This window comes from Manis pentadactyla, chromosome 9 (assembly GCF_030020395.1).
Source record: "Manis pentadactyla isolate mManPen7 chromosome 9, mManPen7.hap1, whole genome shotgun sequence".
Taxonomy (NCBI): Eukaryota; Metazoa; Chordata; class Mammalia; order Pholidota; family Manidae; genus Manis; species Manis pentadactyla.
In genome coordinates, this window is record NC_080027.1 from 10,647,782 (window position 1) to 10,661,904 (window position 14,123).

Genomic DNA, 14,123 nt, shown 5'->3' on the forward strand with positions numbered 1-14,123 from the left:
GTTTCTTCTCTCCCTTCTTGTTCCTCCTCCTCGATTCTTCATATGTTGGGTGTTTTGTGCTGTGCTCTTTCTAGGAGTGCTCCCATCTAGAGCAGTCCCTGTAAGATGTTCTGTAGAGGTGGTTTGTGGGAAGCAAATTCCCTCAGCTTTTGTTTGTCTGGGAATTGTTTAATCCCACCGTCATATTTGAATGATAGTCGTGGATACAGTATCCTTGGTTCAAGGCCCTTCTGTTTCATTGTATTAAATATATCATGCCATTCTCTTCTGGCCTGTAGGGTTTCTGTTGAGAAATCTGATGTTAGCCTGATGGGTTTCCCTTTATAGGTGACCTTTTTCTCTCTAGCTGCCTTTAACACTCTTTCCTTGTCCTTGATCTTTGCCATTTTAATTATTATGTGTCTTGGTGTTGCCCTTCTTGGATCCTTTCTGTTGGGGGTTCTGTGTATTTCCGTGGTCTGTTCGATTACTTCCTCTCCCAGTGTGGGGAAGTTTTCAGCAATTATTTCTTCTAAGATACTTTCCATCTTTTCCTCTCTCTTCTTCTTCTGGGACCCCTATAATACGGATATTGGTCCTTTTGGATTGGTCACACAGTTCTCTTAATATTGTCTCATTCCTGGAGATCCTTTTGTCTCTCTCTATGTCAGCTTCTATGCGTTCCTGTTCTCTGGTTTCAATTCCATCAATGGCCTCTTGCATCCTATCCATTCTGCTTATAAACCCTTCCAGAGTTTGTTTCATTTCTGTGATCTCCTTTCTGGCATCTGTGATCTCCTTCTGGACTTCATCCCATTTCTCTTGCGTATTTCTCTGCATCTCTGTCAGCATGTTTATGATTCTTATTTTGAATTCTTTTTCAGGGAGACTGGTTAGGTCTGTCTCCTTCTCTGGTGTTGTCTCTGTGATCTTTGTCTGCCTGTAGCTTTGCCTTTTCATGGTGATAGGAATAGTCTGCAGAACTGGGACGAGTGACGGCTGGAAGAACTTCCCTTCTTGTTGGTTTGTGGCCCTCCTCTCCTGGGAGAACAGCGACCTCTAGTGGCTTGTGCTGGGCAGCTGCGCGCAGACAGGGTTTTGCTTCCTGCCCGGCTGCTATGGAGTTAATCTCCCCTGTTGCTGTGGGCGTGGCCTGGCTCGGGCAGCTGCTCCAAAATGGTTGAGTTGCGTCGGAGCAGGAGCTGCTGGGAGGCTATTTATCTCCGTAAGGGGCCTCCCTGCTCCCTGCAGCCCAGGGGCTAGGGTGCCCAGAGATCCCGGATTCCCTACCTCTGGATTAAGTGACCCGCCCTGCCCCTTTAAGACTTCCAAAAAGCACCCGCCAAAACAAAACAATGCCCACCAAAAGAAAAGAAAAAAAAATTTTTTAATTAAAAAAAAAAAAAAGTTTTTAATTAAAAAAAAAGGTGGTCGTTCGTTTTTCTTTATTCTCCGGTGCCAGCCTCAGGCCTCTGCTCACCGGTCGGTCTTTCTGCCCTGTTTCCCTAGTATTGGGGTCCCTATCCCTTTAAGACTTCCAAAAAGTGCTCGCCAAAACAAAAGAGCAAAAAAGCAAAAAAAAAATGGTCGCGCGCTTTTCTTATGTCCTCAGTCGCCCAGCCTCCAGTGCCTGCTCACTGTTCTTGCTGCCCTGTTTTCCCAGTATCGAGGGCCCTGCACTCTGGCCCGGATGGCTGGGCTGGGTGTTCGGCAGTCCTGGGCTCCGTCTCCCTCCCGCTCTGCCTGCTCTTCTCCCGCCGGGAGCTGGGGGGAGGGGCGCTCGGCTCCCGCGGGGCCGGGGCTTGTATCTTACCCCCTTCGCGAGGCGCTGGGTTCTCTCAGGTGCGGATGTGGTCTGGATATTGTCCTGTGTCCTCTGGTCTTTATTCTAGGAAGGGTTGTCTTTGTTATATTTTCATAGATATATGTTGTTTTGGGAGATTTCCGCTGCTCTACTCACGCCGCCATCTTCTGCCCCTTCAATAAGGGGTTCTTTTATGCCTTGACTATTTTTTCCTAGGCCCTGACCGGGCAAATAGCCTTGGTTAAGCATTTGTTGGGCAATAACATCATTTGGGCTGGCCATGACAAGTTTTAATTGGGATAAAATGTCACGTCCCCATAAGTTAATGGATAATCCAGCTACTATGTAAGGTTGGACTTGTCCGGAATTCCCTTCTTTATCTCTCCAGGTTAAGATTTTAGAACTTTGTTTGGGGTTTGTGGATTGGCCAATGCCTTTGAGATGGGTTACAGTTGTACTACAGGGCCAACTAAGAGGCCACTGTTGGGCTGATATCGCTGTAGCATCTGCTCCTGTATCAATTAGTCCTTCAAAGGACTTGCCATCTAGTTGTAGGGTTAGCAATGGCCTTTCGGTGGTGATTTGTTGTACTCAATAAGCATCAGAGGAGCCAAAGGCAGCATTTAATCTGAAATTTTTATTATAACTTTTATGTGTTGAATCTAACGGGAGTAGTAGGAGTTGGGCTATTCGTTTCCCTTTTGATATAGATATTGGACCCATAGGAGCAGAGGCTAGGAGGGTAATTTGTCCTGTATAATCATTGTCTATAACTCCTGGTATAATATGGAGGCCAGCTAATGCAGAGCTCCCTCGTCCTAAGATTAGACCAAAGGTGCCGGAAGGTAAGGGTCCATAAGTTTCTGTGGGGAGCAGCTGGACCCTTTGGTCAGGAATTAATATTGTGCTGGTGGCGGAACAGAGGTCCAATCCTGCACTTCCCGGGGTGGCACGGGAGAGGGAGTGGATGTCTGCGCAGGGAGAAGCTGCTGCTGTTGAGCTGGGGGAACGAACCTGATAGCCCCTTGGTTCGCGCTTGATAGTGGGGCCAGGGGCTGGCCCCTCTGGGAGTTTCCCTGAAATGGTTGAAGGGGTGTGCCTTCAACAGTTGTCTTAGAGCGGCACTCTTTAACCCAATAGCCGCGCCGACATCTAGGGCAAACAGTTTTTGGGGGAACATGGGGCAGGGGAGCTCGAGGCGGGTGAAGTTGAATCTCTGCCTGACACTGGCGGGCGAAATGTCCTGGCTGATTGCAATTAAAGCAAGTTTTCTGTTTATTGCTATCTTTATTAATATTTTTTAGGGCCATCTCTATGGCCAGTCCAATTGTATGTGAAGTTCCTATCCTGGAACAGAGCTTAATATAATCAGAAAGACTCCCACAACGGTGGGGTCTTATGGTCTCTTGACAGGTCGGATTAGCATTTTCATAAGCCAGGTGTTTAACAAAGGCACTTTCTGTTTCTCCTCCCCCAACTAGTCGCTCGGCAGCATCTGTTAGACGACTAATGAAGTCGCTGTAAGGCTCGTCAGGCCCTTGGTGGATTTTTGCTAGGGAGGTAGTAGCGGAGCCTTTAGGGGGAAGGCGCCGCCAGGCTTTTAAGGCTGCGTTTTGGACCTGAGCCAAAAGACCAGGGGGAAAGGCTGCTTGGGCCTCATTTGTTTCATAAGGGCTTCGCCCGAGTAATTTATCTCTCGTCCATGAGTGCGAGGTTTTACTTTCACTATTGCGCTGTGCAGTCTCACGGCAATTTTCTACAAAGTCAGTACGCCACAAGACAATCTCTCCCCCGGACAAGGCAGCTCGCGCTAGAGAAAGCCAGTCATTAGGGGTCAGCCACCGATCGCTCAGGCTTTCAATTAAAGCTAGTGTGAAAGCAGCTGTGGGGCCATAATTGGTAACAGCTGCTTTTAAATCTTTTAAGTGTTTAAGGTTTAGGCGGTGGTATTTTTGGGTTTTAGCTAGGTTTTCTTTATTACTCTTAGGCTCTTCATTGTCTGAGGTATCTGGGTCTTGGGAGTCTGGGACGTTTTCGTCCTCGCTCTCTTCTGTGACTTCTGGGGGTGTTTCTGGGCAGCGACCGCGGGTGACTGGAAAGGCAGGGACTGGGTCTTTTGGTTTTGCATTCTTTATGGGTTTTTTGGGGAGTGAGGGAGGCTGCGCGGGGCTCAACGATGTCAGCTCAGCTTCAAGGGCTTTGATCTCTTTAATGAGCTGGACATGCTCACGTTTTTGCAACAAAAGTTCTTTAAGTGAAGATACTTCTTTAGTTAGAGAAATTTTCGCTTGCCGGATGGGGTCAGATAAAAGGGGGGGGGTAATAAGGAGGCTCTAGAGCAGGGATTTGAAGCATAGGGACACATTGGGGGGGAATAGGTTTGTATGGGGGAGGCTTAAAGTGTCCATTAGTGGCACCATAAAGGACTGGCGCTGTGAGACGCCAGGGGTTTTCATGATCATGAGAATGAGCAGCTTGGTTTCTTAATGTCTCCTCATTTTCTGGGGTTAAATGATTGTCTTGACGTCTTAAGGACGTGAGTGTGGGGTAAATGGAGGGGATTTTGAGGGAATCAGATTTGCTAGGTTTACTTTCAGGTTCATCTTGAGGATCTGGAGCATTTTGTTCAGATTGGGGCTTGGGAGTTTCTTCGAGAGAAACAGCGGGATCTTCAGGAATATCCACAGTTATTGAAGGACAAGTCGAGGGTGGTCGGGAGTTTTTTCTAAGGGCTATTTCTCCTGTTTCTATAACATTTTTGATATCAGGGTCTTGTGAATGAACTTTAAGGATATCATGAATAAGGTTCCAAAAGGAGAACGCTGAGACAGGAATCTTTTCAGGGCCAAAGGTCTGATAAAAATCTTGGAGGGCATCACCAACTCTTTCCCAGCGTTTACAACGGATAGTGCCCTCTAGGGGGAACCAAGGACAATTTTCATGTACGAAGGAAAAAAAGTGTCGAAGATCTTTTTTCTTAACCCTTACACCTCGTGTCCTGAGAGAATCCTTAACTCCGTTAAGAAATACTTCGTGGGAGTTCAGAGAATTGCCCATCACTATGGTTACAACCTCTGCTCTCACTAAATTTGAATCTCTCCAAGTCAGCCGCGACTACACCAATGTCTTGAGTCAGTGGAGCCACTCTCATCAGCTCAGACGAGCCCTTGCTTACGTAGGACAGCCGGCAGGTATAATCTGCCTGCTCGGACCCTCTAGGGCAGGGACTCCGTAGTCAGAGTCCCCTGGGTATGCCTTCGAGGTGAACAGCCGTCAGCCCAAAGTAAGCACAAGGTTTTCAGAGAGGGACAACCAGAGGACAAAACAAGGAATAAATCGCGGTAGGAGACTGGAGGGAAGTGATAAAATCAATCAGATTACTAAAATTGAACTCACAAGAGGTATTTTGAAATGCTTGCTTGGGGAATGCGTCTACTCACCTCTCACGGATCTGTATTACGGACGGGTGGGCCGCAGTGATCGTCAATGCAGAGTCGGTGTCAGGCTCCTACCTGCGCGACGTCTCAAATGAGTGCCTGGCCAGGACTACAAGTAGACGTTTCAGCAGGAGTCCCGTCGTGCCCCACGTTGGGCGCCAGTTGTCCCATCCCGCAGGACTATCAACGAGGGCCAAAACGAGAAACCTGCAGAAATGAAACAAGCAAGGGACACAAAGCACGACCAGCAAGACAGGATGTCTGATCAAGCTGGCACAGTTTATTGTTTGCAGGCTCAATTTATACAGGCTAGCAAGGAAGGGGTGGGTCAGAAGATTATTGGACCTTAGGTGGCGCCAGCGGGAAGGTGTAGAGGGGTGATTGGGCCTTGGCTGGCACCGGCAAGAGCAGAGGACCCGGAAGAGAAGCGGGGAGTTCGCCATTTTGTGGGTGGGGGGTCCTTTGGTCCCCGGCAGCTGAGGCCGGCTCGCGGGGAATGTTAAAATTATTTAGCTATTCTTCCGATGGACATTTAGATTGCTTCCAGGTTTGAACTGTTACAAAGTGCTGTAAAGACATTTGTGAACGCGTCCCCCAAGTTCATACATCAGTACCTCTTGACAGATGCACATAAATGGAAGGGTCGGTACCTGTTTGGTATAAGCCAGACCTGCGCCCCCGAAAGCCTGCGCAGTTCCAGGCGGGCCGGTTCTCACAGCCACCAACCAGGCAGCCGGCTACCAGGGCCCCGCCGCGGGAGGCAGAGGAGCGGCCCCTCCTGCGAGCCGGCGCGCCCCCTGCTCTGCACAGAAGGCTGCAGGCATAGGCCGGAGCGCGCACGGCCGCGCGGGACTCGGTGTCCTGGGAGCGAAGGCTAGCGCGCCGCGGGAAGCTGGCTCAGCCGGGAGCTGGCCCCGCCCCTCCCCGCGTGGCCCCGCCCCTCCGGCGGAAGCGGCGACGCGGCCCTGGGTTGCACAGGCGGCGACGGCGCGAGGTGACTGTCCGGGTGCGGGTCGGGGTCCGAAAAGCTGGACGGGCGGGGACCGGGGGCCGGGGGCCTGCGCCGGGATCCGCCGCAGCGTCCCCGGGCCAAGCGAAAGACCTCGAGGACCCCGCGGAGTTTCCCGGGGTCCGTCGCGGCCCGGCCGTGTGGCCACGGGCGCGGGCCGGGAACTCCGGCGCCGGGACTCCCCGCGCGCGTCTGAGAGCTCCCGTTTTTCCCTAGGGTAACCCCGCCGCCCCGCCCGGCTTTGGCCCCAGGCCGCCCGGCACATGCGCAGCCTCGGGAGGGCGCGGGCGGCGCTGGGCGGACCCCTGCGGACCCCCGCGCTGCCCGCGCCTCGCAGAGGTAACCGCGCCTCCGGGGTCGCGCATTCAGCGTTTCGAGGGACGCCCCCGCCGGGCCGGCCAAGTAGGGCGCAGCAGAGGGCACCGCCCCAACGCGGCCCGCCCCGCGAGCGGACTGGCTCACACAGGAAAGCATCAGTTGGGGGCCACTGTTCAGATCCCGGATCCCTGACTTGGGACCTTTGGGAGCAGCCCCATGGAGGGGATCCTGCTTGAAATTTGTTTCCCCCCGAGTCAGGGACTCAACTGGGGGGCTGTGGTGGTGCACGTTTTCATGGTGGTTAAGAGGTGCCCTGGTCCCGAGGCCCAACCAAGGGGATTTCCTGGGATCTGCTCAGGCCCCAGGCAGCGGGCAGCCTCCAGTGCCCATTTCCTGCCCTTGTTCTTCACCTCAGATCACATCAGGAGAGCAGAGCCCTCTTCCCTCAGGCGGGATTCGGGGAGATGGCTTGTCCTGTGGCCAGAGTCCTCTGGCCTTCCCCGCGGGGAGGGGTCAGAATGAGGCTTCCTGACCCCTGTCCAGTGATGGCAGCTTTTGGAGGCAGGGTTTGGTGACCACACCCTGGGCTGGGGGGCCAAGATGTGGGGAGCAGTCTGGTGTCACTCTGCTCCTGGCGCTGGGCTGGCCATTGGTTCCTCCATGATGGTTGTGTGACCTCAGGTTCCTCAGCAGGCTGTCTGCCAGGACGTGCACGAGTCTTGCCTGCTGGTCGGCCCTCTCTGGGCTGTGGGCTCGGAACCACTGGGGTGGGAGGGGAGCTCCCCCAGCCAGGCCTCTGCGTGCCAGGCAGTGACAAAGGCCAAGGGAGGCGGTGTTCTCAGGAAGCTCCCAAGGGGTTGAGCTGTCCTGTTTGGTGCAACCTTTCTAAAGGGCATGGTCCTAGGTGCCCATCTTGGCTGGGCATCGTGTTGCTCCTGAGTGAACTCAGCTGGCTCCCAGGCACTCGCCCCTGCCCCATTCCCCACTCCACGGTTTGCTGCTCCCCTGCTGCCTCCCCCAGTCTGGGCTGGGGTGTCAGCAGCTTCTCATTCTGCACTTGTCGCTGGAGGTTGCAGGGCCTGTGATTTGCTCCCACCCCAGGCCGAAAGCCTGCCTGATGCCCAGGTCTCTCCCTGGGCTGGTCCCCAGAAAGGGGCTGTAGAAACAGGCACTCTGGGTGTGCAGGCCTCTGGGCTTGCGATCCCCACCCCACCCACTCTGCCCTGCCCATGGCACCCTTGCTGCTTCAGGGTAGTGAGGCTGAGGGTGCTGGCGGGCGGCCCAGCCATGCTCCTCCTGCCCAGGGTCTCTGCTCTGTGCAGGCCCAGGCAAGGTGGGCTTGTGGCTCTTGTTCTGAGCAGGGGAGTGGAGGCCGAGCAGGCAGGGAGTTTCTGTAGCACTTGGATCACCAGCCTTTGTGCTCCAAATGGGGACTCCACACCCTGTCCAGAAACCCTGCGGGCCACCCCCAAGACCCAAGCTCGCCAGGCAAATGGGGCAGGCTTCGGGTGGTAAGCTCAGGTCCCAGAGGTGCCCAGAAAGGCTGGGTGTGGGGAGCCAGTAACAGCAGCCTCTGGTCCCACGGCCTTGTCCCCAAGCTCTGCAGTTGCTGTGGCCTTTGCCAGGGGAGTGCGGTGGGCACAGCCTCCCTCTGCCCACACCCATTCTTGCTCCTGGCAGCTGAGGTGGATGCAGGTGCCAAGGAAGTTAACATAGTAGGCACTGGCCTGGGGACAGGCTGAGTCCCTGAACGTCAGTCCCCATGGCGTCCTTTTGGACCTTTTCCCCTTCTGGATCTATGGCCCCTCAAACCTTGAGAGAGTCTCTGAGATGGGTGCTTCTCCCTCTGCCTCCCTCTAGCAAACTCCTCACCTGTCACCATGAACCTGGACATCCAGTGCGAGCAGCTGAGTGACACGCGCTGGGCCGAGCTCCTGCCCCTGATCCGGCAGTACGAGGTGGTCAGGTAGTGCCCTGCGGGAGTCGCCGCAGGAGGTGGGCAGCAGGGGCCTGTGCACCACTCTGCCGCCTCCGCTGGTGTGTGTGGTGCTGAGAGCACAGCGCTCGCGGCGCCCAGTGCAGGTTTTGCATGTCTGTATGTGGCATGAAGTGTCATCACCACCCTTTTCAACCATCTGAGCGTGTAGACCCCCTCCCAGCTCAGGCTGGGGGCCGGCTTTGGTGTGGAGGCAGAGGGCAGAGCGGTGGGCCCCACTGCGAGCGGGGCTGCTCTGGGGGGCTGCCGGCTGGGAGATGGAGTCAAGCCTGGCTTCTGTTTTGAGGCTGTCAAACCCAGAGCTTCCTCAGGGTTCATTAGCAAGAGATAAGTGCCTGCTGGCTCACCTTTTTTCTTTTTACCTTATTTTGAACAGTTTTAGGATTACAGCAGAGGGGCACCGGGGGTTCCTGCGTCCCCAACTCCAGCACCCTGTCGCCTGGCAACAGGCCTCATCAGCTTTCCCGGGTCTGTGCAGGAACCCTGTGGCATTTTTCATCATGTCTCCTGGCCCTGCCTCCCATCTGCGATGTCCCTCTGTCTGTCCCTGTCCTTGGCCATCTTGAGTCTGCCCAGGCTCTGGAGAAAGTCCCTCTGTTGTCTTCTCGTGGCTGAGTCACACATTTTTGGCAAGAATACACAAATGATGTGTCCTGCTGAGCACGTCATATTGTGGGGTGTATGAGGGAGCTGGCACCATGTGGTTCCCCAATGGTTACCTGACCACCTGTTAAGGTGGTGTCTGCTGGTTTTCCACCAGTTAGCATTTACCTTTCTAACTGATGTCTTGGCTGAGGTACCTTGAGACGCTGCTAATGTCCTGGTTCTGCTCAAGCTTTTGCAGATTTTAGCAGCTGTGGGGGCATTTTGCCAGACAGTTGTTGCCAGGGTTTACTCCCCCTGCCTGGCTGCCTTCTGGGAGCTCTGCTCTCACCTGTTGGTTGGGTTGGTCCCTGGTGAGTCAGGACTGTGGTTTGTGGCAGCATGCAGCCCACACCCCCTGGCCCTGGCTGCTCTGCAGGCTGCTCCCAACGTGCGGTGCTAGCCCCCTGGCACCCTTCAGAGCGCGTCCTTGCATGGTTTGGTTTCTCTTCTGGAGGCAGATGGGAGCTTTTACACGTTGACTGCACCTACCATAAGGTGCAGAGTGCGCGTGCCCCTATCCCCAGCAAGGGTGTCACAGGCGACCTGCTTTGTGAGTGGCCTGCTGAAAGTCCCATCTGCAGGCTGGACGACTGTGGCCTCACAGAGGTGCGGTGCAGGGACATCAGCTCCGCGCTCCAGGCCAACCCCTCTCTGACGGAGCTCAGCCTGCGTGCGAATGAGCTGGGCGATGCCGGTGTGCACCTGGTGCTCCAGGGCCTGCAGAGCCCCACCTGCAAGATCCAGAAGCTCAGGTGAGTGCAGGGTGGTGCCAGCCCAGGTGCTTGCCCCATCCTGAGCTCAGGTCCAACCTCCTTGTGCGCCCCAAGAAGTGAGGGCTTCTGGGCAGGCGGGTAGGTAGGTGGGCAGGCTTCAGCCAAAGGCCCCAGAGGCTGAGGCCTGCGTGTGAGGGTCTGCCCCCCTGCAGTCCTGCCACCTTCCTGGGCTACCGGCCCAGGCTTCCTCACAGCCCCCAGGTGTCCCTGGGCAGCCCTGGTGGGTGGGGGGGAGGTGCAGGTGAGGCCCTTCTGCCAGAAAGGCCCGGCTGTAAGGCTTCCGCAGGCACAGGGTGTGTGCATGTGGGGGGCTCTGTACCTGCCTTCCTGTAGACAGAGGGGTGGCTTCTCTTGCAGTGGGGGCCACAGCCTGGCTTGTGGGGCCCTGCTGACATCTGGCCACCCGCTCCAGCCTCCAGAACTGTAGCCTGACAGAGGCCGGCTGCGGAGTCCTGCCCCGCATGCTGCGCTCCTTGCCCACTTTGCGTGAGCTTCACCTCAGTGACAACCCACTGGGGGATGCAGGCCTGAGGCTGCTCTGCGAAGGGCTCCTGGACCCCCAGTGCCACCTGGAGAAGCTACAGTGAGTGTGTCCCGCCACCTGGTCCATCTCCGCCCGGCACCCACCTGCTGCCAGGGTTTCCGTCAGCACCTGTCAGCTGTGGGGACCCTTGAGGGGGCGTTTCGGGGACTTCGGAGGCTCCCCCATGATGTCTGGGCAGTGGCCCTCTGGCAGCTGGCCTGTATCCCCACACTGAGGCTCTTGGGCTGGTGCCTTCCCCCTGGGCCCAGTGGGCAGTTCCCAGGAGGCTCTGGGTGCTGTCCAGGAAGTTGGCCTCTTGGCTGTGCTCACTCTGCAGTGGCCCCCATCTTTGTGGGCCTCGCTGCCTGGGGCGGGAGGGAGACCCGATACATGCTCCCTCAGCCGGGCCACGTCCCGCCCCCAGGCTGGAGTACTGCAGCCTGACGGCTGCCAGTTGCGAGCCCCTGGCCTCGGTGCTCAGGGCCAAGCGGGACTTCAAAGAGCTTGTGGTGAGCAACAACGACGTGGGCAAGGCTGGTGCCCGGGCGCTGTGCCAGGGCCTGGTCGACTCTGCCTGCCAGCTGGAGACACTCAAGTAAGCACTGGGCCAGGCTGGGGGGTGTGAAGCTGTGGGCTCCCCCAGCTCCCATGGGCCATCCTGTGCCCCCAGGCTGGAGAACTGCGGCCTCGAGTCCGCCAACTGCAAGGACCTGTGTGGCGTTGTGGCCTCCAAGGCCTCACTGCAGGAGCTGGACCTGGGCAGCAACCAGCTCGGTGACACAGGCCTCAGGGACCTGTGCCCTGGGCTGCTGAGCCCCAGCTCCCGGCTCAGGGCCCTGCGGTGAGCTGGCTGCCTGGTGGGGTTGTGGGCACCTAGAGGGGCTCTGCACACACTCTCTCACCGGCCCACCTGGCTGGCTCCCTTTCCCACCTGCCGGGCCAGGAGGGTAATGGCCAAGGATTTGGGCCAGTGTCGCCCCGTGGCCTTGCAGTGATGTGGCCCCATGCCCCCAGGCTCTGGGAGTGTGACATTACCACGGAGGGCTGCAGAGACCTCTGCCGCATCCTCAAGGCCAAGGAGAGCCTGAGGGAGCTCAGCCTGGTGGGCAATGCGTTGGAGGACGAGGGCGCCCGGCTGCTGTGTGAGAGCCTTCGGGAGCCCGGCTGCCAGCTGGAGTCCCTGTGGTGGGTGCAGCTGATGGCCCCCGAGGGCACCGGGGGGGAGGGCTGCTGCCCCTGTGGGTGAGCAGGAAGGCTCCTCGTGTCCTTGGAAGGTGGGGTGTGGTGCGCTGAGGTCGAGCTGCCCAAAAGACGGAAGGTGGGGGCTGGTTTGGGGGAATGGTGCTTGAGTCCAGGGGTGCCTGAGGTGTGGCCCCGAAGCCACAGCCCCCGTGCTTGTCTCCCCCAGGGTGAAGTCCTGCAGCTTCACAGCCGCCTGCTGCCGCCACTTCAGTGCGATGCTGACCCAAAACAAGCGCCTCTTGGAGCTGCAGATGAGCAGCAACACGCTGGAGGACTGTGGCGTCCAGGAGCTGTGCCAGGCTCTGGGGCAGCCCGGCGCCACACTGCAGGTGCTTTGGTGAGTGTGCATGTTCGTGTGCGCAGGGGTGGGGTAGCGCCACGCCGGCTGGGTTCTCACAGGAGTGGTCTGAAGTCCTGGCCACTGACAGGGCAGCCGCCCAGCCGGCGTGTCCAGGGAGCGCATCCTGTCCCCTGGGCCAGAGCCCCGGTCCTCCCGGGCCTCTCCCTGCTCCCCTTCCCCACCATCCCCAGCCACTTACAGAAGGGCCCAGGGGCAGTACCTTGCTCCTGTGCCCAGTGCTTGCTGGCTGCTGGCCGCCAAGGCAGACCACCCTCTGCCCGCCGCCTCTGGCTTTGTTCTGCTCTGGGCCCCGTGTCCTCTGCCTGACGGGGTCCTGTGCCTTCACCCAGCTGCTCTGGCGCTGACCCGGGCTCGCGCTTTTGGCTCCCCTCCCGTGCCTTCCTCTCCCCTGCCCCCGGGCTGCCGAGCCCACACCGCCCGCAGCAGCCTGTGTTCCTCCACCAGCACTGCTTTGATCCTGTCCTTGCATCTTGTAAACCTTCTGCCTTCTGTCGTGCCAATGTCTTTGTTCTCTGCCCTGGTCTGTGCCTCCCTGGTGGCTTTTCTGGGATGTTGCTTAGCCATCCCACGGGGGGCACCAGCTGAGGGGTGGGGTTGAGGAGCCCTGGATGCTGGCCCTGCAGGCTGTACCCCAGACAGGGACCCCCAGGTTCCCATCCTGCTCCAGGACCAGGCAGGGGCTGGGCATCACAGTCCCTGGGACTCAGGTTGGCCTCGCCTGCCACATAGGCAGGCAGGAGCAGGAGTGGGGCCTCGAAGCCTTCGTGCACGCTCCTGCCAGCTCTCCTGTTCTCATGGCCACTGCTGCCTCTGCCACGCAGCCAGGCTCCCGGCCCCCAGTGGAGAGGAGCGAGGGGTGTGTGAGGCCCTGTGGGGGGACGGCCCCCTCACTCTCTTCCTCCCTCAGGGTCCCTAGACTATGATGTAGCCACAGTCTAGGGCTCTGTGTACCTTGTGAGCAGTGGGGATGCCTGCCTAGGGCTAGCAGACCCCGTGCCATTTCCCTGGGGCCCAACATGCTGCATGCAGACTTGGTCAGGGCTGTGGCTCAGAACCGCCTTGCCATCCCATGTTCTGGTGGGACACAAGGCCTGGGCACTGAGCCGGTCAGTGGCAGCCAGGGGTGCACCCTCTGTCCTGACCGTCCCTGCCCTCTGCCCAGGCTGGGGGACTGCGAGGTGACCGACAGTGGCTGCAGCAGCCTAGCCTCGCTCCTGCTCGCCAACCACAGCCTGCGGGAGCTGGACCTCAGCAACAACTGCATGGGCGACCCTGGTGTCACACAGCTGCTGGAGAGCCTGGAGCAGCCTGGCTGTGCCCTGGAGCAGCTGGTGTGAGTGCGGGGCGGGGTGGGGCCCCCTGCCCAGCGGGACACAGGGCTGCTGGGGTGGCACGGGCTGAGCTTGGTCCACCCCATGCAGCCTGTATGACATCTACTGGTCAGAGGAAGTGGAGGGCCGCCTGCGGGCCCTGGAGGACAGGAAGCCAGGCCTGAGGGTCATCTTCTGAGTACCACCCGACTGAAGAGAGGTGCTTGTCAACTGATGGCAAGAAAATGGCAGACACCTTATTAAAGTGCCTTCTTGGCTGGAGGGCTCCTGTCATTTCTTGGGTCCCTGCTGGGCACTCCTGCTTTGGGGTGCCAGGCACTGGTGGGCACTCCTGCTGCCCACAAGTCACCAGCAGCTTCCAGTGAGCTCCTGTGTGCTGCGCCCAGCTGGGGTCCTGGCCCCTCCCGGGTGCACCTCCACTCCCTGTGGTGGGGGGCTTGAGGGCAAGGTCTCCACTTCCGTGGTCTCTGCAGCATCCTGTCCCTGGAAGTGAAGCAAGGTGCGCCAGTGCTGAGGGGCCTGAAACGTGCCGTCTGCCCTCAGCAGCCTGTGCGCCTGGGTCAGTGGCTCACCCAACAGCCCCGTGGGCTGGAAGCCCACTTGGAGCTGCTCCCTGGGCCTCAGAACTGCTGGCCCAGCCTGCTGTCCTGGCGGAGCCTGGAGCCTTCTGGATGGGAGTGTGGGGTCCGCCCTGGAGGCTAGCTA

General features: G+C 58.0%; 1 protein-coding gene across 5 annotated transcripts; it reads left to right on the plus strand.

Moving 5' to 3' along the window:
* The first annotated feature begins 6,146 nt into the window (after positions 1-6,146).
* On the plus strand, positions 6,147-13,679 carry RNH1 (ribonuclease/angiogenin inhibitor 1). 5 transcript variants are annotated; one of them, XM_036893946.2, is made up of 11 exons: positions 6,182-6,214; positions 6,446-6,568; positions 8,408-8,513; positions 9,770-9,940; positions 10,374-10,544; positions 10,909-11,079; positions 11,155-11,325; positions 11,499-11,669; positions 11,893-12,063; positions 13,250-13,420; positions 13,509-13,679. In XM_036893946.2, exons 2-11 carry the CDS (start codon positions 6,493-6,495, stop codon positions 13,594-13,596), a joined length of 1,467 nt encoding a protein of 488 aa, XP_036749841.2. In that variant the 5' UTR covers positions 6,182-6,214; positions 6,446-6,492; the 3' UTR covers positions 13,597-13,679. The 5 variants fall into 5 exon arrangements, with proteins under 5 accessions (XP_036749850.2, XP_036749841.2, XP_057362756.1 ...); XM_036893964.2 differs by lacking the exon at positions 6,182-6,214 and adding an exon at positions 7,241-7,314 and having other exon boundaries at positions 6,466-6,568; XM_036893955.2 differs by lacking the exon at positions 6,446-6,568 and having other exon boundaries at positions 6,147-6,214.
* Positions 13,680-14,123: the final 444 nt, after the last annotated feature.

What these genes read in the sequence shown, in the direction of transcription:
- RNH1 (XM_036893935.2), top strand. Translation starts at nt 7,974, where the DNA reads ATGGGGACTCCACACCCTGTCCAGAAACCCTGCGGGCCACCCCCAAGA. An exon ending in CGGCAGTACGAGGTGGTCAG is followed by an intron (nt 8,514 to 9,769) that starts GTAGTGCCCTGC and finishes TCCCATCTGCAG; the next exon opens with GCTGGACGACTGTGGCCTCA. An exon ending in TGCCAGCTGGAGACACTCAA is followed by an intron (nt 11,080 to 11,154) that starts GTAAGCACTGGG and finishes CTGTGCCCCCAG; the next exon opens with GCTGGAGAACTGCGGCCTCG.